The 27884-nt window shown below is 32.3% G+C and overlaps 2 protein-coding genes across 2 annotated transcripts in view; one reads left to right on the top strand and one right to left on the bottom strand.

Annotated features, from left to right (window-relative positions):
• LOC129217033 (neurexin-4-like) overlaps positions 1–10379 on the bottom strand; it is a 56783-nt gene extending 46404 nt beyond the window's left edge. Inside the window, exons 1-2 of the mRNA XM_054851267.1 lie at positions 10203–10379; positions 2352–2444 (exon numbers count right to left, since the gene is read on the bottom strand). Of these exons, the coding sequence (XP_054707242.1) occupies positions 2352–2444; positions 10203–10263 (154 nt within the window). The 5' untranslated portion in view covers positions 10264–10379. The remainder of the gene's footprint in view (positions 1–2351; positions 2445–10202) is intronic.
• Positions 10380–10815: 436 nt separating this feature from the next.
• LOC129235133 (thiamin pyrophosphokinase 1-like) overlaps positions 10816–27884 on the top strand; it is a 35817-nt gene continuing 18748 nt past the window's right edge. Inside the window, exons 1-4 of the mRNA XM_054868824.1 lie at positions 10816–10866; positions 11390–11474; positions 15259–15339; positions 27622–27761. Of these exons, the coding sequence (XP_054724799.1) occupies positions 11414–11474; positions 15259–15339; positions 27622–27761 (282 nt within the window). The 5' untranslated portion in view covers positions 10816–10866; positions 11390–11413. The remainder of the gene's footprint in view (positions 10867–11389; positions 11475–15258; positions 15340–27621; positions 27762–27884) is intronic.

Here is a 27884-nt window from a genome sequence, read left to right as displayed (position 1 = left end):
AATGCCAACTCCATATTTGAATTTTTTATTAAAAAAAACAAAAGACTTTCATGTGATTATAACTGTAAGAAAAAAATTATTCATCAATAAAGCATCTACATGCCGATTTCACACTTCTAAAATGCTGATCATGCCAATGGTACAAACCTAGGGAAAAGCATTTTTTTTACCAATTTTGCATTAATAATTCCTGTTTGTCTAGTTTATGCATTGAAATAACTAGTTTTCTTATTGCTTGCATTATTTTTTTAGAAATTACAATAGTTTTGAACAGAAACACTGTAATATGGTATATGTAGCACACCCAATAACCAACTTTTAAAAATTCATCTTTAAAAATTAATTTTTTGAAACACTCCTACGGGTTTCCTGATGGAAGAATAATCTTTTACTTTCAAAGTTAATTTTTAATTGGTTAATTTTTTTTTCAAATTTTGGCTCACGAAATCCTCTTTTAAATGAATTTAAAATCAGTTTTATCATGCTTTGACTGCCTTAAAATTTGATCCTACTCCTGTCATCATGTCCATTGCAGAATACTTCAAAGGAACAACATAGCATAGGTACTCTCTTTTCAGCAAAGATGTACATAATTCAAAAATCAGGCAAAAGTTGGAAGGGGGAGAGAGGGGCCTCATCCCATCTGTGGGGTAAAATTTCCAAAATTTTCACTGTACAATTTCTAAAAAAATTTTCACTCCAACATTTTGAAACAAACACTTGGACATTCTGATATAAATTTACCCTGTCTGATCATGAAAGAAATGCCAGGTTTGTAGATTTTTCTTAAGAGGAAATTGACACTTGTTAAAAACTTAATATAAGATTACAGGAAATTAAAGCAGAAAATTTTTTACATTCATCAAAAAGACATGAAATATTAACAAACATCCTAATCACGAAACAAACCCTTTAGAAAAACCATACTCATTTCGTCCATTTTGTCCAGTTTCTTCCGCCTTCCCGGACTTTTTACGAAAAAGTGGACAAAATAGCAACCCTGACTAGCGTTGATGCTCAGGTGCACTGTCGTTCAATGTCACGCATTACTAATGAAGCATAACACCCTCTGCAGATTCGCAAGGGGGGTAAAATCCCTTTGAGAAAAGACTGACTCTTTATGGATACACGTGTTATTTTGGTATGACACCTATCAGAAATTCTAGAAAAACATGGTCGCTTCCTAGAAGGTTAAACAATCACGCATTAAACTGATTGTCAAGATGTTTACATTACATTTCCCCCTTTTTTGAGGCATTTATTTTCAAAATACTTCTATTTTTTTTTTCTTATTTCAAAAGTAGGGAGTAGACTTATACACAGGTTTTCGTCCCCCCCCCCCCCCCGCAGTATTTATTCGAAAAAAAAGTGCGTCTAAGGGGTGGGGACTGTACTCTAATAACTTGTGGGTAATCCAGGACAGTTCAAGCTAATGTTTTACCCTACATTTCTCAGGCTTGTTCAGAGAACAAAATGCATGAAATATGCCATCAAAACATCAGTCAGAAACATGCTATATGGCTTATAAACCCGGTAAATAGAGACTGTGGTAAAGGTTAATTTGACAGCACTCAGAGACTCATAGATCTGGTTTTACAGAACAGATTAAATGTAGATTATGTTAGTATGTAGATTATGTGGCTAAAGTTTACATAAAAGAATTACATAGCTTGAAATTTCTACATAAAAGATGGTGCTCTACTGCTAAAACCATACGTAAATAAGTCGTCTAATGGCATTTCACTATTATGACAACATGCACGGTTTAAAAAAATCATTTGTCTGCAGTGAACATACCTTTTGAACAAGGAACTGCATTTATTGTAATTATTTTAACCGTAAATGAGAGCATTTCTTCGCATTATTCTGCATATCAGCGGATGAAAAGTGTGACAGTGAGGTGGTCATTTTTAGCACATTGTTAAATGAGAGGGTATGCACTTAAAGCATGTAAAAAGGAGTAAAAAAGTGAAATATTTCTTTTTTTTTTCAATTTGAAAATAGTTATTTTTCACTTTTAAGGTTATTAAAGTGCCACCTGGTGGTGGTATTTTCAACTAGATTTTTTTTCCATAATATATGTTTGCAATTTCATTTAAATATGTTCAGTAGAACTGGAGCTTTCTATCATTCCTTCATTCTTCTTGCATGTCAAACAGTTAATTTTGTCAAACAGCATTGCGTTAACAGCACTGAAATTTGTCACAAATAGTTCTAGCATCACTACAATCATTTTGCCAAAATGAAGAAAAATTATCTGCTAATGAGCTTTTAATTTTCAATACCGTTTAGGACTAATATGTCATGTAATTTTGATTAGTTTGAAGTTAATAGCTTTCTTAAATATTTACCATTTAATCTTGCTTTCTCAGGACCACGATCATTTGACATAACAGAAGATGAATAGATTTTTGCTTTCTCAAGAAGTGGCTCACTGCATTCATCTGGAAAATAAATAAATAAATAAATAACAATATCAGCACAATAACTGCCATAGGTTTATGAAATACATCTAAGAGCTCAAATATCAGTTGTTCCATGTCAAATGACCTAGTGTTCTTGGAGACAATTTTTATATATTTCAAACAAATTTCTGTATTATTGCACTTTTTTGGCGAGTGATAAATGTTCGTTTCTAATTTTAAAATTCTCCCAATTAATAACACTGAAAAAGTAGCAAATATAATTGAAAATATATATATATATATATATATGCTGATTGCATAGTAGTAGGTATCTACATATTTTTCATCCTTACATGAAGGAACACCATTGAAAAAAACCCTATTTTGACAGGGAAATATTTGTTCTTTTTATGGTATACTTAAAGAAGATGCAAGGTGACAAATTGAGCTGCAGCACATTGCAAACAGGCTATTTTTCATGAGAAGGATTTAACGGTGAATTTAGATTATCTCTTTTAGAAAATTAATATTTAAAGCTCTGCAATTGTAACCCATTAAAAACAAGTATTTTTATGATAGAATTACAAAGTACGAGCTTTTGAATTATTTTTGCTCAGAATTTATGAAAATCTAAAATCCAGGGGAAAATTTCTTCAAAGTGCTTTTTTACAAGTTTACATGCAAATTGCACAAACTCTTAAGAGTTTAAACTCACAAAAATACTAGAATCTATTATCAGCCAAACATATTTCAGGTTCCCAAAATTTCAGGCTTCCAATGTCGTAACATTTTCTGCAAAATCAGCCTAAACATGGCAATTTGTCTCACAGTGCTGATATGCTTTTTAGAGCACTTTTTGGGAGATCCTTGATCCTCAGGAATTGGATCTCTCAAGCTAAAACTTTTCATTGTTACATATAGCTGCAAAATCTCTACACCTCTATAAAATTTTATCCAATTCGAACATGGTCAATGGGGACAATTTGAAAAATCAGGTCAGAGGTCAGTTGATGTGGAATGACTCTTATGTACAATGGTAAAAACAAAAATATAAGAATTTCTTCCAGAGAAAGCTAATTTTGCAGGATTTTGAAGATTATACTGCATGAAGTTTAGCACTAAAAGTTGACAGCACATACTAAAATTTGAAAAAAAAAAAAGTTCTGCATATATGGGTGGTTTCAAGGTATTTGACTGTTAAATGTCTCCTACAAAACACTAAATCTAAAAATATTTATATTTTTTTTCATTATATATTCCCCCTTACACTATCTATATATTTATATATATAAAGGAGACGGTGTTTCTTTCTTTCTTTCTTTGTACCCAAAGGCTAGATAGCACCTATATCCCTGAAACTTGGCACAAAATTCAACCATACCCCGGGGGTCTGCACCTCGAAGCCCCAATTCTAAATTTTTAATTAAGTTTTTCATAATCGACTAATTAGGCTTAAATTTTACGTTTTTGCCTAATTAGGAAGTAAAAAATCCCTCCACCCATAACATTATTACAGGGGTCTGGCCAGAGGAAATTTGGGTCCGTTAACAGGCCCTTCACAAAAATGCGATCAACCAAAACGGACCCTTCACAAAATTCTGATAAAGAAAAATGGATCTTTCAACAAATTGTTTATTGAAAAAGCAAATCTGCAATCAAAATAATGCATGTTTCCCCTGTATAAAACCAATAATTTTGGGGATCTTTTTTAAAACAAAATTAGACTGATGAGCTTATAGAAAATCTGCTAATTTTGCAAAAAAAAAAAAAAAATCAGCACTATTGTGATGCTTCTGCAAGCGATAAATAACTAAAATAATTAAATGCAAAATAAATATAATGCTTGTTTTTTCAGTTTATTCAGTGTATTTCATGTAATGCTTGTTTGTTCCTTTGACAGAAATTAACAGCTGAAATTCAGTTTGGTTTTAAATAATTTTGCGTGTTTGTTTTATCATTGCTATTTTGCTGCCAGTGTTGTTGTAAGCTTTTCTGAAAAAGCTGTAACCTTCACTGAAAAATTGTGGTAAGCACTTTTCTCTCAGCTAATGATTTAGTAAACAATAATTATATACATGAGCAAAATGAACTTAGAACTGCAAACGGTATAGTAGGGGTGGGGGGAAATGTGATTGCTTCAGAAAGGGTTCATAGAATTGAAAAGTATCTTTATTTTTGACAAGACGCTTTTTTCACGTTTTTATAGCGAAATTTCATTTTCTAGTATGACTCAAAAATTAAAATGCTGAATCAATGTGGTTTTAATTTTATTTTTTCTTCAACTGTGTAGATAGGTATTAATGATATGCTTATCATAGGCCTTTAAAATGCAATTCTAAAATATTTTTATCAAAAATATTTCTTTTACAAGCTGTTTTTATACGTTTGATGGGACTTTGAGGATTACAATCTCTTTGCATCCACTATGGGAATCAAGATTTTTTGAATTTTTGACATTTAGTACGCTTTATTAAGGTCTAAACAAATAAAATATCTTTTTATTTTTGTTAAAATCACAGAATTAATAAGTTTTAAATGAAATTCTGTGCTCTTCAAGAGTGTCTTGGGCCAAAAAGTTTACAGCCCCTGCCTGAATTTTATTTTTTTTGTTACAATTGTTTTAAATGCTGTACATATAACATTTCTAGGAAAATTTAACACAATGTAGAACGGTAAATAAATATTGATACTTGAGTGGTGCCCAGCATACCCCCCCCCCAAATCATTGTCAACAGAAAAGAGGAAGACACTCAACTTTAAGTTTTAATGATGCAGTATTTGTGCCATAAAAATTCTCAAACTACGTTCTTACAAAAAAAAATTTTTTTTGAAACATTATTTCATTTTTCACAAAATTAATTGATTTTTCACAAAATTATTTGATTTTTCACAGAAAACGGACTTTGAAAAATCCTGGACAAACCCGTTATATGTCGTTGGAAAGAGCTCTCCTTTCCGAACAAGATGATGTTTGTTCCATTTCTCTCACTTAATTAGAACCGGAGACATAAGCGATTCTAATTAAGCCAATTTTCAAGGCTAAACTTGATTTTTGTTTCTGCAGTGACGTCATCTTCTGTATAGGGTTGGGTTTGAATAGTAGAACCGGTGAATTCTTGATTTGGTTATTGCACTGTTGTCATTTTTGAATGTTAATTGATTTTCTTTTTAATTTGAAAGTCGCTTGGCAAATTACAATAAACAATGTAGTTGCGAATTATTTGTTTATTTCATAAAATATTTTAGACTTCAAAGGATTGCATTTAGGTTTTCAAAGGGTGTTTTTTCACGCATTTTAGTTAAAAAATATGATTACTGATTATTTGACATCAAACCGGGGGGGGGGGGAGGTTTTTTTTTTTTAAATTCTATAGGTTTTTTTTTTCCTTCTCTCAAACAATAGCTTTTCTATAGTTAAATTTTTCATACAGGGTGTGGGATTTCCTTTTTGTCCTAGATGTACCGTATTTTTTAATTGTGTTGTTTTTCTACTGGGGAGTTGAATCCTTTTTCGTACGAGAAACGGGATTTCCTTTTTGTCCTACATATATCGTGCTTTTTAATCGCAATTGCTTATCAGCCAGAGTTTGTTTCTCTTGCTAATTGGGCAAGTTACTGTAGCATAGGTGGATTTAGGCCGAAAGTTTCGGGGGTGCAACAGTAACGGGGATCTGGAGGGAAGGGGGATATTCCCGGAGTAACAAGGGAGTGGCGAAATCAGAAAGTAATTTTAGGGCGGCGCGCACTTTTAAGTCTAAAAAACTCAATGTAAACTACAGGTGCGACATCGATGGCAAAAATTAAACACGTATAAAATTAAACGCGAGTGAAGCCTTGGTATAACATTCATTTTTGAATATACTACACTAATTTAAGCAATACAAAAAAATACGTACGAATGTATTAAAAATACTGAACCTCAAATCATAAACATAATTTTATAAGAATAATTTCGCAACATCTTCGTATTATAGTAGGACAAAAATTGATAATAAGACAAGCAGCGATTAATACAAACTAGTTATAGTAATAGGGAAATATTTTCAAACTGAATGAAACTAAAAGTAAATTTACATCAAAAAAGAATCTAAGAAAAAGTGTATCATAGCGCTTACCGTCAGTTGAATGATGAGAAAAAGTTGTGCTAATTATTTTAAAAATACAAAATTAATTCCAACAATTATTTTTAAGAGCAAAAAATATGTATTGTACTGTTAGTTAATAATTAAACACAAATTGTAAGTAAAAGAGGGACGACTTGGTGAGGGAAATCGATAAGTAACCCCGAATATTGGTGTTGACAGTTTGGAGAAACGAAGTTTGTTTACTTTGTTCCCCAGAAGCGCATTTCTCTTATCGCAGACTATCCCACCAGTCAGAAAAACATGTCTTTCCGATGGAATAGAAGTTGCCATCACTATCAAATACTTTAAAGCAACTTTTACCAGCTCTGAATTTTTAAAGTTATAATTTTCACTGTAGTAACGTATAGGATTTTCCTTTAGTTTAAGAACTAGAGCCTTGAAATAGACTGCAAGTTCTGGCATCAGACTACCAGTGTCAGGTTCTCCCAATAGCTTTGACCTCTCTACCCTCACTCTTTAACAATCTTCTACTATCTTGTAGTCTTCCCAAAAATCATCCTCTGCACAGAAAAATTGATCTTATAAAATGGGTGCAAAAAAAAAATTTGATTTTTTTTTTTTTGGCAACTCCATAAGTAAACTTAATTACCTAGCGAGAAAATTGGAGCAAATTTTATGATAATTTTCAACCAAAACATCGATGGTCCAAAAACATCGAAAGTAAAACATCGATGTTTCCAAAACATCGACATCGATGTCGCACCCCTAATGTAAACCATATTTAGTAATATTAGGGGATTGGCAATTCTTAACATTTCAAACTGCAGAAAGTCTTCAACGAAAGTCGAGTTGTTAGAAGCAATGGGTGAATTCAGCTTCTGGTTTGGAAAGGCATTCACGCCCCAGAAAAAAATTACAATAGTAGTTTAGAAAACTCAGTTTTACAGTTCTTGGTAATATTTTAGGGGCGAGAAAGGTACGTGGGGCTCCAAGGCTATTTTTAGAAATTTAAGTCTTATAAATGTGATTATAGTCCATATTTATAGTTCGAGTTAGAAATGATACTTATGGACTGTCTCCAATCGATTTTTTGAAAAACAGATAGAAATACGTCCCCCCCCCCCAAACTACCTCTTTAATTTTTCATAATTGAAGTTCCAAAAACGCTATGGTGGACAAGTTTTGATGCTGTTACCAGACGGGGTGTTCTGGAGCTCTTCCCTGGAAATTTTTTGAAATTGAAGTCCTAAAAATGAAGTTCTTATGAAATACTCCATGGTATTAAAAAAAGGATTTTCCTACTAAATATTACGAAATAGTAGTTTTAAAAACCAAAACATTAACAATCTTTTGATAATATTAGAGAAAGGGGGTCGGAGGCCGTTGTTCGAATATTTTCCAAAATTAAAGTCTTAAACACATGAGTGTAAGACCATATTTGGTAATGTTTGGGACACTGCAGTTTTTCAAAACTGAAGCTCCAAAAAGGCAATTTTAAATGATTTTCAATGTTTTTAGGTGATTAGAGGATCTTTCTTGGAAATTTTGCGAAAGTGAAGCCCAATAAACGAAATTTGAGATGCTCTGTAATAACTTCGGCTGGAGAGAGGCTTCGGAGAAGAAAAATTTTGAGCACTATTAGAAAAAATTAAAACGAAATAGAAAAAATGAAAACAAAATTTAAAAAAATGAAAAAAGAAAAAAAAGGGAGGAGATATGAAAGAAAGAGGATTGTGCGAGGAGGGGGGGGGAGGCACACAATTCGTTTTAAGATTTTTTCCCAACATTCTTTTTTTTTTCTTAAAGTAACTGCGTTTTCCCAAAATGAGAACTTTTCCTCCATTCAATAATAAAGAATATTTTTTTTAAAACATCAACTCAGCATTTTGTGGGGAGGGTCACCGGTCTTGTGCCCCCTCCCCCTGGATGCAGCATGGCAGGCAGGCCCTGATTACTGAATAGGCCAACTAGGCAGTGGCCTAGGGCCCTCAAATGGCTTAAATTACTTCAGTCTATATGGCAAAAATTGTTTCAGCAAATGGCTAAAGTTATAAAGTTTAAATACAGGGGGGCCCCAAAATGTATTTGGCCTAGGGCCCTTCGATGTCTTAATCGAGCCCTGACTGCAGCAAAATGTCCGGGGGTCCCCCTTTAAAAATTTTTGAAAAATTACCTTAAAAATGTTGGTTTTTAGTTGATTTCGGAGTAGATTTCATTGATAAAGTTTGTTGCAACAGTCCTTTTTTTTTGAATAAATTGTTTGAGAAATTTCTTTATTTGCATGAAATTATTTATTAGGGTTTTTTTTTAAATGGATAAAATTACTTTAATTCTTAATATGAAAGCATAGTTATGTTTTTCTTGCACTAGCGAAGTGTGGTGATACAATGGATTCAAGTAAATTTACTAGTATAGCAGCTGTGAATTTTTTTCCTCCAACTGCGTTTCTGGGTGATAATATACTAAATTATTTTTTTTGAAAACCCAACCAAAAATTTTGGGGGTGCGGTGCACCCCCTGGCACCCCCGTAAATCCGCCTATGTACTGTAGCCCAGTCGCTTCGGTCGGACGTTCCGCTGTATCTATTTTAAGTTACATATTTGTCTACTTAATTTAACTAAAATATTGAGGTGTTCCTTTTCTTTTTGCAAACTCTACCTTATGTAAACTAAGGGGAACAAGGAGAGAGCTTTTTTTTTGCGCTATTTAATTAAACAAATAAAGCGCAGTTTTTTGAATGATCTTTGTTTGCAATTATGGCGTAAAAAGGTGAATGACACAGAACGCATCTGGAAATAGGTATAGAAAATACGAAAAAGAGATATAGATTAATTAATACTGCTGCCAAATTTATTTAAACAGCCGCCGTAGACAGCGAACTTGGCATAAAACAGGGGGGCACAGGCACTGCTAGTCCTCAATAAACCCAGAAAATTTCACTATCTGTATTTTTAATGAAAAAAATAAATAACATTTTAAGATTCAGCATTACATACAGGTCTAAAACAGCAAAATATTATGGCAGGACTCATATGCCAGGGCAAAATTAATGGTCACCACCAGCTACAGGGCGACTAAAATATACTCCAAGACTCAGGAGTTTATACAGGTGGAGGTATTTGGGAACATATATATCCCATCAAAAGCCCCCAAAATTTTTCATTTTTTACCACGGAGAAGGACAAACAGCTTAAATATCCAAAAACAATTTTTGGCTATGCCGTTGCCTGTACCTACTGCGTACACAGGCCTAGAAGAGTGAAGACAGCTCTATTTAGACCGGGAGCAGAGCAACCTCTGATTCGGCACCGGAAAAAGTATTGACTTTGAATGGGAACTTGGACCATGACAAATTTATCATGTCATAATCATCATTAATGAACAAGGAGGATCTTCAACCCGTTCGCATCAAACTTGTAAGCTTCCAGTTACAAGTCTAACACTCTACGGATCAAGTATCCTCAACAAACCGGATCAAGTATCCTCAACAAACCGTTAACAACCTCACCTCAACAAACAGTTAACAACAGTTGTATCGAATCATTTTAAACTGATATAATATTGGAGCTTACTATAACTTCTTTCATATAACTCATCATAAAAAGAAATGACGTAAAATTCTAACAAATTAAGTGAAATTACATGGCGTACTGAGCATTTCCCGCGATTAAGGGAAATATTAGTAACAGAAACACATGAACGTAAACATACCTTGGGCATTTAAACGTACGATCCCAACAAATGAAGCACACAATATGAGCCAGAAGCTCATTTTAGATTCTTTTCTTTATAATTTTACAAAGTAAGATTCAAGCTCCAGAGAACACATTTCAATTGAGAATAATTAACTTAAGAATTCCCTCATGTCAACTACGAACCAAGATATGAACACACCGAACACACCCAAAATCCAAAACAAGATGACGAACCGCGGCAAATTCCTACGGTTTTGAAAACAATTTTTTGCAATTAATAAGAAATAATAACTGAACGCAAATGTAAGACATGATCTGAATTAATTTCTGATTATATATTTTTCTGAGTTTAGAAATGTTGTTTTTAACCATAAAAACCAATATTTATAAAAATACATCTTGAGCACAAAAGGTTATTTTTCAAAAAGAGATTAAGAAAAAAGTTTTTATCATGCTTTTCAATGCATTTTATAATATTTTGATCTAAGATAGTGTAAATATTGAGGCACAGAACAGCGATGATAAATTTTACTTTTTATGATCATGGCCTCCGTAGAATCTAGGACGGCCATGCCGTGATGTTTGTTCATTATTTCTGAAACAATTATGAGTTGGCTACAGTACAGGGTCAATGAGGTAAACAAACAAATTCCACATGTCTATCGCAGTTTTAATTTCAAGTAGGAAACAGTTGCAATATTTTTGTGTTGCTTCTTTCAATATATCTAGAATTTTTACTATGTTCTATTTTTATTTCCGATGCCTTTCATAACACTAAACATGATTCAGGCTTGTTTTACCTTCATGGGCTCCAATGTTTTATTATAGTCATATATACTACTTCAAATAATAGTGCAACATAATTTTCTAGTTATTTTCACCTATTAATTTTTTTTAACTTAAATTCGCAACTAAAATGTTTTTGTTAGAAGTTGATAAGATAATCTTTTACTTTGTTTCGTGTTATTTTTCTAATCTTTCTTATCTTGCGAGCTATAAATTAAGCAGCTTGTGAAAGTCTGACTTTCTACTTTTTTGAAGAGTACTTCTTTGCTTTCTTATCAAACTTTCTTATCAAACAGGGCTCTTTTTCAAACCCTGGTGCCAACACACTTGGCTCAAATTGTAGCGCCAAAGTTTTTTTTTTCTGTATGTGCTTAATAATTTAAGCTTTTAAATTTAAAAATTAACTTTTATTGATAGGTTTTGTTTACTGGAAGAGAAGCGATGAACTCCAACTGTAAACAAAGTTTCAAAGAATGGTTTCCAGAGCAATACATCAATGGAGGTATGTGATTGCTACTTGTTTTCAACAACAGAAAACGAATTTTAGTCATTCAGTAGGCTGATAAACAGATAACTAATTATATTGTTAGCAATATTTTCACTATGAAATTGTTAAACAGGCAGAATTAAAGTAAATATAAGATTTGCTATTAGACAAAGATCATTTCCACTTTGATTATAAATGTTGCAAGATTGTACATAAAAAGTACAGGCTATGTAGATATGCATGTAAAAAAAAGGTAATATTGATGTAAGACAAATACTTTTTTCATTTCTCATTCAAAATAAAGTTTAAAATTAAATTTTGATTGAATTCTTGAATGAGACTTGTGACAGGAATAAGGATCTATATTTTCCACTTTTGATTGCATCTAAAATAGTGCTTTCAACGTCTACTATCACAATATCAATTAATCTCTTGCACCTTATTTTGTCTCAAATAATGTTTAGTGAGTTTTGCTTTTTTAAAAAGAACTCATCACTATCAATGGAAGCAGACATTTTAAGTAATACAGTAAACTCCCGATTATCGGCGGCTCAGATTATCCACAGGTCCTTTCGCATTTTTTTTATTTTTTAAACTTGTGATTGTGTTGTTGTTAACTTTTAGATTTTACACATATTTTTTATATTCAATGTTAGTAGATGCAAGGTAACAATGTTTTTAGTTATAATTTGAATAAATGTGCGAGTGTCATTAATATTTTTTATCTATTGCATACACTAAGTATCGTTTTTTACCTATTATTTGAATTATCCATGGTTTCGCTTATCTGCGGTTACCGTGCCACACTATTCCGCAAATAATCGGGAGTTTACTGTACTTGTAATACTGTAAACATTTTTTTTCTGTATATTTTTGTTGTAAGAAACTAGTAGGTCATTTTGTCGAATGTAATTGAAATGTCAAGGAGCCTAAAAAACTGCAAAGCACTAGGAATTGATGTCATACTTGCAGAACTCTTTAAATAAGGAGGTGCGAGAGTGATAGAGTTCATTCATAAAATTATTCAGATTCTTTGGTTTTCTGAATCAATGCCAGAGGACTAGCATTTAAGCATTTTGTGTCCTATCTACAAAAAAAGGAGATGCCTAAATTTGTGATAACTACATAGGGATTAGTCTACTTTGCATTTGTTAAAGTTTTCTTTAGATTATTGTATAAATGACTTGTTCGTTATGTGGACAACATTGTTCGAGACTATAGTGTAGTTTTAGTTCAAGTAAATCCTGTTTTTGGCTTTGCACAGATCTTGGAGAAATCTTGTGAGTTTAGCATTAATTGCCCTTGGTATTTATCAACTATAAAGCGTATGATTCCATCAACCAATTGTGAATTATTGAAAAACATTAAATTTTTTGGAAGTTGGTTAATTTGATATATGACACTTAATACCACTTCCTGCAAAGTTTTTATTCAGAGGTACCTCTTCAATGTTTTTTTTTTTTTTCATTGAGAAAGGAATTAAGACAGGATGATGCACTTTCATGAAAAAAAAAATTATAGCATTTTTTCAGACCCAGAACCCGGGGTATGTTTGTCCCCTTTTTCCGGGGTGCTTTGGACTAGACCAACTTGTCCCAAGTAATTTAAAAACTTTTTTTTTCTCTTAATTACCACAATTGTAACATTCTTGCTTTATACATTCATTTCATGTCACACATGTTTGGAAATACCAATTGTTAAAGAAAATCAAGGAAAAAAGCAAAGATATATTTTATTAGTTAAGAAAAATTATACTTAATTAATTTTACCAAAAGTATCTGCTTTTTTTTTTTTTTTGCTATTTATATTTTCAAATATTATTCTAAAATTTTGTAGAGGATTGTTTTCAAAATGTAAAATATGTAATATACATGCTACAATAAAGTTTTTGGCTTAAACGTGAATTTTAGCCAATAAAGAGAGAAACAAATTAAAATAAATAATTAATTAAAATGAGAAAAAGGAAACTTTTTCTTAAAATTATCTTAAAACATAAAGATATGCTAATTACAGTTGTTTTCTTTTTCAAATTGTTTTATCTGATGCAATTAAGGGAAAAATTGCTTCTCTTCCCCAGAAAATATTGGTCCCAAACTGTGCATAAAAGTAACATGTCATAGCTTGAAAAGAATAGTGTGACACAACTAAAAAAAGCGCAACTTTTTCAGGAGACAATTTTTTTTAATTGTTGCAATTTGTAATTTATTGTTGTCTCATTCATAGCAATTCCTAATTATTGTAATGTCCCATAAAAATGGTTAATACTATTCTTTTTGTTTATTTCATGCAGTTTTTGTGGTAGCCTTTAAGGGTTCCTAGAAATTTTAATCAAATTTAGGTCAAATATTGACCAACAGCTTTGCTAATTACGATTTGTGTTTTTATTCCTTTTAAAAGATCAATTTTTTAAAAGTATCATCAATTAAAAATCTGATTTATGTATTTTTTGAGTTGTGTCACTATTCTTTTCAAGCAACGATGTACCTTTTTCTTCCAGAACCCAGTGTCTGCTTAAGAAGTAGCTGACTTTTATATTCCCAGATATCATTCAACGTATATTTTGCTAACTTTAATCTGCTTTTATTTTCTCATGACGATTAATAATTAATTTTTCTTTTGATCTTTAAGAAATAATTGTGTGCTAGTGGTTAATACTTATTGTTGCTGTTTTTAAGTAAAGATGGTTTATCAATTAAAATTAATTTAATACGTTATGTTGATTTTTAAACTTTGTTTTTCATTCTACACGCAAAAGAAAATAAGTTAGCCACAATATTGGAAAATATTTATTCCCAACAGAAGCTGTTTGCATACTGTAATCCAATTTCCCCTCTGAGGCGGACCAACATACCCCAAGCACGGGGCACATTGATCCACTCTAGAAAATTCCGTTAAAAAATTAATTAAAGTAAAGTTAATCATTTAAAAAAAAAAATCTGGGATGATGAGAAATGTTTGGTGGAATATATTATAGAAAATCAAACTGCTTGTTGAATTTTTTTATGAAATGAAAATGAAAAGTAGAAAAGTGGACCAACCTGGTTCAATTCCTTCTACTTGAAACTTTCTTATATAGTGGCACCAATAGTTTTTTTTTTTTAAATTAAACTTTATTTAAAATTGACCACTTTTACATGGAGTTTGAAAAATAGAAAAAAGTAGGGCAAAATCTCACGAGGTAGATACATTATTTTTTACGTCTAGATTCAATGAATAACATGAACAGACCACTCATTTAGAGCTGGGGTTAGGTTCACTTTGAGAATTCTATGTATTTAAATGGATGTGAGCATGGGTTTTGTTGTGTTTTTTGATACAAAATGCATTTAGTATTTACCCTTTGCCCCTCCCCCTGAAAGTTTTGAAATGGCAGGCCTAAGCATAAACATGAAACAAAAAATAGTTTATTATTTGAATCTAAAATTACTATCTGCTCTCCAAATTGAGTATGTTTCATATCCTAGACATTGTTACTAGAGCCATATTCTCCTCTTGTCTTCGAACAGGCCTTTAAAACTAATACATCTCAGACTATAAGCTGGGCCTCTCATTGGCCCGAAAATGGGGCTTAGTAAAAAATATTTTTTCTGGGACACGAACTTTGTTAAGGTATCTAATGTTAAGGTATAGAGTTTCTAATAAATTCCTCTATTTATTTACTTTTTCTGAATGAAAATGTCTATGTTTTGTTCTCTAAATAAATCCTTTTTCATAAATTCCTGACAAAGTAAATTAAGAAACTAATGTATACTTAATTTCATCAACATGCTATTAAAACATATATTTTTTTGACTTTTAGAAGAGGCAATTGCATTATTAATTTTAAATCAACCAATTAGTGAAATAAATCAGAATTTTGTCAAGAAGGCTTGGTCAAGTGGTAAGTAAGTCAAGTGGTAAGTAAGTAAGTTGTTGATTCTAAGATCTTAATTTGCCCTATATAGGTATATCTCTTTTAAAAACAAGCTTTTTCGTGCAATGCTTATCATATGTAACTGCATTTTGAGGCTATTGGATAAAAAGATTTTTTAACACATTTTTATTAGCTTCATCTGTATGTATCTAGCTAAGTATGTATATTTGTTTTGGAATCTTGCAACTCAATTTTTATCACTTCCTGTATCTGGACTCCTTTACATTTGGTATGCAACCTCAGACCTCATAAAAATGAAACATTCTATTATCAAATTAATTAATTAACCCTTAATCATTAGTTCATTTGAATTTTAAACACCATTTTTGCATTAAACCTCTAGTATGAGGGCGAAAATATGCTTGCACCTCATATTAGCAATCCATATGGATAGAAAGTCCTGATTTTTTTTTTTTTTTAAATATGAGAGGGATTTTTTTTTTTTTTTTCAAATTTTTTAAGCTGATTTAAAATGTGAACTATAACTGTTTTAAGCTAATTTCAAGCTAAAATGTAGGTGAACCTTCAATTAGAAACAGTAGCTATTGTGGAACATGGTCATTGTTGAACAATACGTTTATTAAAATTGTTTTCAAAATTTTTGAATCAATTAAAATGATTTCCACACACATACTTAAAGGTAAGGAATAATATGTGTAAAATATTTTTAAACCTTTGCTTATTAGGCTAGTCAGTCATTTAATAGAATCAAACTAGGAAAACTGCCCCCCCCCCTCCCCCCAGCTTTGAGAATTTACAGTGAATTTCATGTTTGCTTTGCCCCTCCATCTTCTGGAAAAATTTGCAAACGTACCAACCTGCTGCATATGTTAATTAGGTAAAAAAAATAATTTATCAAAACGTAAAAATGAGTTTTTATTAAGTTGACCTATATATGGCTGCAATGGAATATTTAAATTCATTTTCACTTAATCTCAGATGTTCTAACTGTTTGAAATTTTGCTCACATAGAGAATGCGGATGACAGTGCAATAATTCAGTTTTTTTGCTTAGCCAATTGGTCTGCAACCTCCCCAAAGTGAGTAAGAAAATTCAAAAATGAAGATGTCTATGTTTTTAGACATGATTTTCCTGTTTGTACATAGAAAAACTCGAGTTTGAGCAAACTCGGTTGAATCCTTCCCAAAATGAAATCCTACCTAGGCTACTGGCCCGAGCAAATGCTTTTCTCATTTCGCAATATCTTAAAAAGTAATACAGGTATTCAAAAGAAAATTGCTATGCAAGTGACCCTTAATAAGAACAGGATCTGATTATATTTTGAGGACAGCTTCTTGCAAGCCAATTAATTGGTACAGATTTTTCTCATGGAGTTTAACTGTTATACTTCTTGCTACAATATTTCTTTTAAGGGTTTGAGAGGTCCTGATTTTGAATCTCACCCGAAGCCTTAAGTTATTATTTTGTGAAATTTTACGAATTAGAACATCTTTCAAACCCTTATGTTGTTTTTTTTTTTTTTTTTTTTTTTTTTTTTTGTGAAATTTTACGAATTAGAACATCTTGAATTCTTTTTAAGCAATTTTTTTTTGAATAAAACAAGGTAAGACTTAAAAAAGAAAATGAAATAATAGTTTAAAAAACTGAAAAGAAAAAAAAACCTTTTTGTATCAATATGAACAAAAAAGTAGGAAATAATCTTTAAATGTAAAGTATGGATGAAATAATTGCCTCAACAATTAACTTAAATCTTAATATATAAAAATCAATGCCCTGAGATAACATATATGTATCAGGGGTCTGTCCAGGATTTTTCACAGGATCTGTTTTTTATGAAAAATCAAATAATTTTGTGAAAAATGAATTAATTTTGAGAAAAAATCAAATAATTTTGCAAAAAAAAAGGTTTTTTTTTTGTTAAAACGGAATTTTAGAATTTAGAGAGGGCACAAACTGCATCATTTAAACTTAAAGTCAAGTGTTTTCCACTTCTATGTTGAAAATATCATTCTGGGGTGTTTTTCTAGTATTTGGCAGGGGGGGGGGGGTTCGCTCAAGTAGCAATATGTATCTAGCACTCTACATTATTTTAAATTATACTAGAAATATTTCTGTACAGCATTTAAAATAATTGTAAAAAAATAAATAAAATTCAGACAAGGGTTCAGCATTTAACTTTTTGACCCAAAACACTCTTAAAAAGCACAGAATTTCGTTTCAAACTTATAAATTCCGAGCTTTTAACAAAAGTAAAAAGAGATTTTATTTGTTTACCTCTTAACAAAGCTTACTAAACATAAAAAATTTAAAAAATCGGATTCCCATTGCGAATGCAACGAGATCGCAAAGTGAATCCATCAAAAGTTTAAAAACGGCTTGTAAAAGAAATATTTTTGATAAAATTATTTTAAAATTGCATTTTCGAGTACTACAATAAACATATCATTAATATCTGTGGACACAGTTGAAGCAAAAAATAAATAAATAAATAAACCATCAATTCAGCATTTTAATTTTTGACTGATAAAAGAAAATGGAATTTTGCTTTAAAAACTTGAAATGAGAGTTCTAACAAAAATAAAGAGACTTTTCATTTACTTGCATCCTAATAAAGCAAAGTTAGAGACAAACTTGCGCCAAAAGTGCGATTTTGCATACAATGTTGCAGTTCCTTCAACATAGTTGGCAGTTTTTGCAGATTATCATAAGGTTAATGCATTTGGAACTTGTTTTTACGCTTTTTTGATTTAGTCCCGATTTTTTGCGCATTTCAAACTCGGATTGCATTTGCTTTTGAAAAACTCGATCGTTTTAATTTAAAATGTGATTCCGTTCCTTTGACTTGAAAAAAATTGTATTGACCATTTTTTTTCAACCATTCTTATCTTTTGTTTTTAGAAGAGGACTTGTAAATTCATCTTCTTGCCACGCCCACTCGAAAATTTCAACCCAGTTGCATCTGAATTAAATTAAAAGAATGTCATCTGTAAAACTGATATTGTTTACCAGTTTCCAATCTTGGGTTTCTTTAGATTTTAGGATAGAAAATTTATTTCTAATTTTGGTTGGAAACACTTAAGATAGCAAAAATTGGGGAATTCTAATGCTCTGGTAATGAATAAGCAAATATTTCAAGTTTCTCAGATTCAGGCATTTTTTCCATATTCTTTCCAATTACAAAAATATTCGAAATCAGATGCAGAGTTAAGATATGGAAAGTTTGAAGCAAAAATAAAAATGAGACAAAAAATACTAAATTTAACTTTTTATATGGGTCCTAGGTCCCCTAACTAGAGAAATAATCTCCATTGAAAGCTATTACTGACACAAAAAACTTGACATTTGTGCAACCAAAACTTGAGGAAAACTTTTAAGAGGCCATACAGAAGATGAGATTGGAACTTATCGCCCTTTCAAAAGAATGACAGGTCATCAAAGTAAGAAAAATAAGATATTTATATTTTTCACTGCTATTCAAAAAAAAAAATGCAAATGTTATGCCGTGTTACGCAGAAACACACCACAAAACCTCGAAAAATTTTAAAAACCACACTCTACGCACACATACCACATATAATTTCGAACACTTGTTGATTGATATATTTTCCCCCAAAAGGTGTTATTGATGGTGAGTGAAAAGTGGTGTAAGTCACAAAACGCTGTGTTTCATATCTCAGTGAATATTGGTCGTACTAATTTCAATCTTTTTGTGTTGGAATTATTTTGCAATGGAGATTATTTCCCTAAATGTTAGTTAGGGGACCTGGGGCCCTTATAAAAAGTTAAATTTTGTATTTTTTGACTTATTTTTCTTTTTACTTGAAACTTTCACTGTCTTACATCTGCATCTGATTTTGAACATTTTTGCAGTTGGAAGTATACACTAACTGTTGCAGGTCTTGCAGGTTGAAACGGAACACCCTGTATATTAAGGTGGACCAAAAACAACTTTTTTTTTTTTTTTTTTTTTGATGGTGGGTAGTGCAGAAAAAGTGCCATTGCTCAAGCAAAGTCCAAATAAAATTTTTTAACTTTTTTGCACAATTTCTTGATCTGCCGCAATTGGGTTGAAGTTTTGACCAAATGCTCTTTTTTCATAGTTTTGGCCAAAATTAGTAAAAATAGTATATTTCTATTTTCGATGATGAGTTGCACGGAATAGTTGCCCCTGGTGGCACTTAACTCCCATAAAAATTTTGAGGTGCATGGTATAGTTCTTTCCCTTGCCACAAATGCGTAGAAGTTTTTGCAATTTTCTGTTTTTTTAATGTTTTCCAATAAATTTTGTCAAAAAGTAAAAATTTTGTTTTTGCTATATTTTTCTGAAATAGTTGTAGAGTTTTATCATATGTGATGCATTTTTAGATGCGTGGTGTGTTATAAATTAACTAATTATTGCTTATAAATTTGAAATTTGAAATGTGCTATTCAAAAATTTTGTTCAACTGCATTCAAAATTAAGCTTAAACAGCACAGAACTCAACAGAGAACTAAAGATGGTGTGTATGTACAGAAAATTTGTGTGTGTACTTCCAACAGAGAGTTTTTATCTACACTGCTTTAGGTAATGAAAGCTTTTTCCAGTTGAATTTCTGCATCTTAGCGCTTTTATGTCTGTTTCAGTTTTGATACAACGAAAGCATCTCTTCCTTCATGGCAATCAGTAATTCTGTGCTAATTTAGCTAACTAACTTGTATAGTAACTAATTTCTATTTACTACACAACTGGCCTTAACTTGAGACTCTAAAATTGTTTCGGATACTATGTTTATTTCGGTTTATTTTAAGTAAAAACATTCTGTGCTTCGTGGTTGACTTATATTAGTTGAGAACCGAACCAAACATATCTTCGTATTCCATTAACTTGAATTTTAAATAAAATGATCAATTCATGTTCTCAAGAAATTGAGACAGGATTTGATGAGATATATTTATCATTGGTCTGTTCAATATTATGTAGATCGGTTATAGAAAGCGAAAAAAAAAAATATTACAATAACTTATAGTAAGCGAAATTTGAGGGAAGAAGAATTGTTTTGTGAATTGCTTCCATTGTTTTTTGACTATTTCAATCAGGGCAGTCATTTTATAGTAGATAACATTTGTGTCTCAACTTCAATATTGCTTTATTGTTCTTAACATTAAAACCATTTTATTATCCTTTCCTGTTACCGTACTGAGAAAATTCCTATTCAAAAAACTCGACCCCCCCAAACGAAATGCTGAAATGCAGCCCCTGGTTATGGCACAGAAATATGGCAAAAACACAATTTTTACTGTTTGAGAAACTTGATTGAAAATGTAAAGAAAAATCAAAAATTGCCAAAACTTCTATGCATTTGTGGCAAGGGAAAGAACTATACCACATCTCAAAATTTTTATGGGAGTTAAGTGCCACCAGTGACACCTATTCCACGCAACTTATCATCGAAAACAGAAACATACTGTTTTTATTAATTTTGGCTAAAAACATGAAAAAACAGCATTTGGTCAAAATTTCAACCCAATTGTGGCAAATCAAGAAATTGTGCAAAAAAATTCAAATTTTTTATGTGCACTTTGCTTGTGCAATGGCAACTTTTCCGCACTACCCACCATCGAAATTAAAAAAAAAAGTTGTTTTTCGGCCAAACCTACTGTATATATCGTCGCCTCAGAGCAACAGTAAGACATCTAATCCCAGAAATAACACTAAGATATCTTACTGTTTCTCTAAGGCGGCGATATATAAAAGATCAAACGTAAGTCAATAAATTACACATACAAAAAAAAAGATTAATGCTCTTTAAAAACTCACTTGTAACTTGCTGAAGTAAAGTTTTTAAATTTAACCATTATTTTTTACTTTCTTTCGTTCTTTCATTTTTTTAAATATTTTTTTAGCCTTTTTGAATATGTTTTTGAGTTTTATGAAGAAAACAAATTTTAAAAATTGGTATCAAAGCATTATAACTTAAATGTGCACTAAATCAGTGATGTGTTAAGTAAAGTAAATGTGAACTACATTTAAATCAGAAGAAGTGTAAGAAAAAAGCAGAGCAGGACAGGGCTAATTTTTTGAAAAAAAATTAGACAAAAAAAAAGGAAAGAAATAATAATAGCAATAATAATAAATTAATAAAATAATCAGTTATACAACGTTTTGAAGCACCAAAAAATGCAAGTTACTGCATATTAGCAGTTGGAGTTATCGTGGTTTTGTGTCCTTAGTCTCCTTTTTTGTTATTTTGTCATGTCACACATGTTTCTGTGTGTGAAATATACATAGTTGCTCCAAATTGATTAGGGCTCAACCGATGGCATTTTTTGGCCGATTGTTGGCCGATTGTTCAAAGATGGCCGATGGCTGATTGCCGATGGTTTTCCTCCAAATGGCCGATTGCCGATGGCCGATGCCGTTGGCCGATGGCAAAAAAAAAAAAAAAATCTAACGGAAATAAAGTGATAAAATTGCCAGGGATTTAAAGGATCATTTATTCATTTCACTCTACTTCCTTTCTACGAATAAGGACTTCTAATAAAAACAAAAAAAAGAAAAAAAAACAAATTTTGACCTAATTTCTATTTTACGATCACACCAATTTAAACTTCACAAGTTTTTTCGGCACATCTGTACACGCATATGTACCAAAGAACATATAGATGATCAAAATATTCATTTTGAACACCTCCTCAGTTAATTATCGCAAATTCTCTTGTGATGTATTTATACGCGTAAACTTGCATCACTCAGAAACGTTATGAAATAGTAAGTTGAAAACTCATACGTACGTAGTATGATCTAAAAGTTCGAGGACAAACAGTATAAAACCTTACCCTGAGTAGTTCACATTACCGAAGCACATCTATCTACAAAATAATCACCTTGAACGAATATGCACTTCTGCCAACGTTTGTATAGCTTTTAGAAGCACTCTTGGCAGCCATTTTTCGCAACCTCGTGTAAAGCTTCTTGCGCTGCTGCTTTAACTTCATCGTGGGGAAGAAAGCGACTTTCATGTTAAGGATGCACGGTTTGATTGATCAATGCTCTGATACGACAAACAAATAACATAATGTTTCGTCGGACTTAGCTTCGTGTGACTCTTACATGTTCCCAGCAAAAAAAATTTGCATGGTCGCCGCTTTCTTTCGTCAGGAGAAGATAAAGCTGCATCATAGTAGGTTGCGAAAAAGGCTTCCAGAAGTGTTTCCAAAAGTTATATGAACACTGGCAGAAGTTCATGGTCCCTCAAGGTGACCGTTTGAAGGTGGATGTGCTTCGGTAATGTGAACTATTCTGGGTAAAGTTTTATGCAGCTTGTCCCCGAAATTTTGGATCGTACTACGTACAATCTATATAGGATGTAGTTATGCTTCTCTTTTTTGACTGTAGTATGATGACAGAGAAAGAACAACAGCCAAAAAAAAGAAAAGAAAAAAAAGGAGGAAAAACAAAGACACTGTTTAATAACCAACTGATTTTTTTTTTATTGAAAATATTACTAAGATTTCAGCAATATTGTAATAATGTATGGATTATGTACACTATACATAGTTAAAAAACTTTAAATTATGTTGCTAAATCATTCGAAAGAAATTAAGAATAAAAATATGAAACCGTCAACAAATTATGCAATTAAAGAGGAAAGATTACACATAGACATTTTTAGTCATGAAATTTAACCAAAAAGGTAACAGATAAATTACAATATTAAATCGTAATAGGAATATTTTTATACTTATTTAAAAATTATGAATTAAAAAATTTGCATTTTTCATACAAGCTATAACAGTGACATAATTTTTTTTAAAAAAAAGAAATAGCCATGAAAAGAGTGAGGTTCTTAAAACGCAGCTACAATAAACAAACTCGATATTTACTCCAAGTTAATAATAACTGAATACATATACTACTGGATCTGATGTTTGCACACATAATATTGAATAATTTGATTGTTTAAAATCTTTTATGAAGCACTACAAACAAGTTCAAATTAAATTTTTCAATTTAACAATAATTTGCTGAAATTTAAATAATTGCTTAATAGAAAATCCTTGAAACTTTTCTATAACATATTATTAAAAATATGATGAAAACGAAAATAACTCGTTCATTGATTTTATAAAAATACATGAAAATAGTTACTTACAATAGAAAAAATCGATCGCTATAAATGATGCAAAAAAGATGGCGCATTACAAAATAAAGATGAAACAAGAATGAGAAATACGTAAAATGACATTTCTTGAGCAAAATAAATAATCGGTAAATATTTAAGAAATGCTAGAAACGACGAGGGAGGGGCAGAAGGGGGGTGGGGGTCACCTGCTGATTTTGGTGTAACTCACAACATTAAACTTCGTTCCCAACTTCGGCCTCATTTGTTTAGTACAGAACCGCTACCAACAACGCCTTGGAAGAGTTTCTGAGTTGACTTCAGCACTTCCGAAGAAAAAATTCAAAAGTTTCTTTGATTTCCGAATTATGTCACCATTTAAAATGTCTTTAATCAATTTCTTACATTAATGCTCTAAATTCTTCCTAAACAATAGATTACGTTTGAAAAAAGAAATCTCTAATTTTATGAATGGTGTTAGTTTTAAACAACTTGGAAATGCAACTAGAGTTTAATATAAGAAATACAGGCAGGGGGAGGGGGGCACGCAAGTGTTCTAAAAATTACCGTCGATTCAACGGGAATCTAACAAAATGACACAAAAACCGGCTTTGCCATCTCATATTTGTTTCCATGGTCTCCAATTCGGCAATATACACTCTAACAAAAAAAAAACTCGACGCATCAAGAAGCAATCATCCGATTGACTTGAAATTTTGTATGCATGATTGTTTTGACCAGATGTGCAAATGATTAAAATTTGGTGTCCAATGAATGGATAGTTTGATCTCCAGCTCATCGAAACTGCGCATCCAGCAGATGTATATCAGAGCAATTCTTCAATAGTTGCTAACACTTTTGGTTTGATTGGAATTCAGATTACCTTTCAACAACTTAAAAATGCCTCGTCGCATGGTTCGTGCTCATTACGAGCAACTGTCATAGTTTAAACGAGGTCATATCATTGGATTGAAAGAGGTCGGTTGATCAAATCAGAAATTCGCTCGTCATTTGAGTCGAAGCGATGCGGCGATTCGAAGATGCTGGCAAGGATGGGTGGAAAATGGCAGAATTCAGCGTCAGGATGTTAGCGGTCAACCTAGGGTCACAACAGATCATGATGACAGAGGGATTGTCCGATCATCTGTCACAGCGCTTTCTTCATCTCTATGAAAAATCAGACGTTCAACCCAAACACCAGTGTCCATCATGACCATTTACAGATGGTTGGGACAACGAAATTTACGCTCGCGCAGACCGTTACGCCACCTGTCACTGACGCCTTCACACTGCCGAGCCAGATTACAGTGGTGCATGGCTCGATTAGATTGGAATGGTGCCGACTGGGGATGTATAGTCTTTAGCGACAAATTCCGCTTCCAACTATGTTATGACGATCATCGAAGACGTGTTTGGAGACACCCAGGGCAGAGGAGGGATACTGGTATTACTTTTGCACGTCACACTGGCCCTCAACAAGGCATGGTCTGGGGCGATATTTCCTTTGATAACTGGACCCCTTTGGTCGTAATTAGAGGTACACTTACTGCACAGTGGTACGTCGCCGACATCCTAAGACCTGTTTTGATGCCGTTCTTTTTGCAGTACCCTCGGCTGGTTTTCAATATTGACCGATAACCTTACGGCACATGTTGCCATGAACTGTCTGCAAGCTTGTCAAACTCTTCCGTGGCCTGTCAGATTGTCAGATCTCTCTCCCATCGAGCATGTCTGGGCTATGATGGGATGGAATATTGATAACCTCGTCCGGCAGTTGGAGCGAATTTAGCCAGAAATACCGCAGGACAACCTCCGGGAGCTTTATCGGTGTTTCCCACGTCGTGCTTCGGCTTGTATCTAGGCTAGAGACGGGTCAATACCTTATTGAACTTGTTACTGTAACTCTGACAAATTATTCAATTGTTATAAGAATTTAATCATTTAATATTCAGTGTATTGTCTTCCTATCCACCAATTTTCGTCTCAATGGGATCACTTCTTCTTGGTGCGTCGATTTTTTTTTTGTTATAGAGTGTATCGCCAAATGATCGTCAGTCTGAGACGCTATATTAGTTTTGTATTGAAAATAAGTAATAAATAGCCACAAAAAAGTGAGTAAATAGTCTTTTTAGAACACCGGATCGAAAACAAAAAGGGAAGTGCACAACTGGAACGTACGCACACCCCACATGCGAAATTTTAACCTTTTACAGCTTACCATTTTTGAGTTATATGACTTATGAGAGATACATACGTACATCCAGCCGCAAGAAACAATGCAATAATTAACTTGTTTGGTACCTGAATGCAGTATTAAAAGCTCTTTCAGGGATGACTAAAATAGAAATTCATACTGAAGTTTAAGTAAACAATTTTGTATGAAAACAATAACTCCGTGTACTTTGCATTGAAAAGTAAAACAGCAAGAGATCTTTTTTTTTTCGAAAACATCGGCCAATTCCATCGGCTTTTCGATGTTAGTAAGGCCGATGGGCCGATGTTTCCTGCAAGTTAGCATCGGCCGCCGATGCCGATGGCTAAATTGTTGAACCATCGGCCAGGCCGATGCATCGGTCGAGTCCTAAAATTGATGCCAATTTTAAATTTTTGCTCCTGCAAGCTGCTCCAAATTTGCAATTTTACTGCTCCAGGCTGCTCCAAATTCACTGTTTTACTGCTCCAAATTCACAGTTTTACTGCTCCCGATTGCTTCAAAAGCGAGTTTTGGTCGGCACATCCCTGAACATTGGAAATGAAGTTTTTAAGAACATCACAGACAGACTATCCTTTTGAATTTAGGAGAGTGCAGTTTCCTGTAAAAGTTTACTTTTCAATAACTGTTAATAAGTTACAAGGTCAGACATTAAAAGTAGCAGGAATCAATTTAAGAGAAGACTGATTTTCACACGACCAATTTAATGTTGCTTGCTCCAGACTGAGTTCATCAAGCAGCTTAATACTTTTAGCACCAGAAAAAAAAATGTTGCATACAAAGAAGTTTTTGCTTAAACATAGGAATAACAGTAAATGTGGATGGCCTACGTTTGCAAGGAAAATCAATACTTTAAAAGGATCGTTAATTATAGTTAAGGATCGGTTAAGGACAAGGTCATATAACTAAGGAGTCCAGGGGCCCCGGGATCCTCCCACAATTAGAAAAAATTATAGGTAATAAGTAATTATTATAGGAGATTTTCGTAACTAGGTGCACCAAGCACTGTTATCCCCTGCTAATTCCATTACCCAAGCGATGCCAGGAACAGGAATGTTAGTATAATATAAAAGCGAGGAGGTTATGTCGGTTGTTTTAAATTTCTTCTGTTTCTTGATGTAGAATCCTTGCAAAAATGTTGGGTTTTTTACATTAAAATTAATTGTTTGGTCATTTATTTTATCATACTTTACATTCAAAGATTGTTTTTTATTTTTTGGTTATATTCCTACAAAAGCATGTTTTTTTAGTTTTTCAACCTATTATTTTACACTTTAGTTCAGTTTTCAATAAATTCTTTCATTAAATTTTAGTGTTCAATGGAATTGGTGAATGAAATTTCAAAATTATGTGTAATGGCCTCATAATTCATAACTGAAAATGTTTCATTGTCAGTCATTGTCTAATGTAATCCATCAGTTAATAGCTATAATTATAATAGCTTCTTAATTGATAATGTCTATGATAACCTTTATTTAGACAAACATTAGCTATGTTGTTATTATTACATGTTATGTATTATTGCATTAATATCTGAAATCTTTTTAAAAAATCCGATTTATTGAATACATCTATTTTTCTTTTCAATAGTTATTGAATAATTGTTGCTTGAGGCAAGGGCGCCAATGTTGGGGGGGGGGGGGGCAAGTGGGGGATCAAGACCCCACCCCCTAGAATTAAAACTTCCTTGCTTTTAGTACTTTTTCCTTTGCAAAAATGTAAAAACATTTCTTCTTCCGCTGTCAATGAATAAGTTATTAAAAATGTCAAATTTTAATAACTCTAATTTGCAGTGAAATCGGTTTCCACGGGGAAAATATCAGAGTCCCCCCCCCCCCCTACAGTTTTGCACATGGGCGCCTTTGGCTTGAGGTACCGTTTGCTGTTTTTATGATACATTATAGAAAAATATTTAAATTTAATGCTTTGTATGTCTTCATGTGACGATTGATATTTGTTTATCTTTGCTCCTTGCAGCTAAGCTTTCTATAGCAGTTGATGGTGGTGCAATTCAACTAAAAGAAATGTCCGATAGTAAAACAACTTTAGTGCCCAATATTATATGTGGTGATTTTGATTCAGTGACTAAAGAAGTTCTTAATTTTTATCAAGAAAAGGTTTGTTTGTTTTTTCTTTCAGTTAATGCAATAAATACTTTGTGCCTTTGTAAGTTTGAAAATGAAATGTTGATTTTTTTTTTTTTTGTGTAAAAAATAGTTTTTTAGATACGCATTTTGTGC

The sequence above is a fragment of the Uloborus diversus genome, chromosome 2 (assembly GCF_026930045.1).
Source record: "Uloborus diversus isolate 005 chromosome 2, Udiv.v.3.1, whole genome shotgun sequence".
Lineage (NCBI taxonomy): Eukaryota > Metazoa > Arthropoda > Arachnida > Araneae > Uloboridae > Uloborus > Uloborus diversus.
This window is presented reverse-complemented; position numbering and strand designations above follow the sequence as displayed.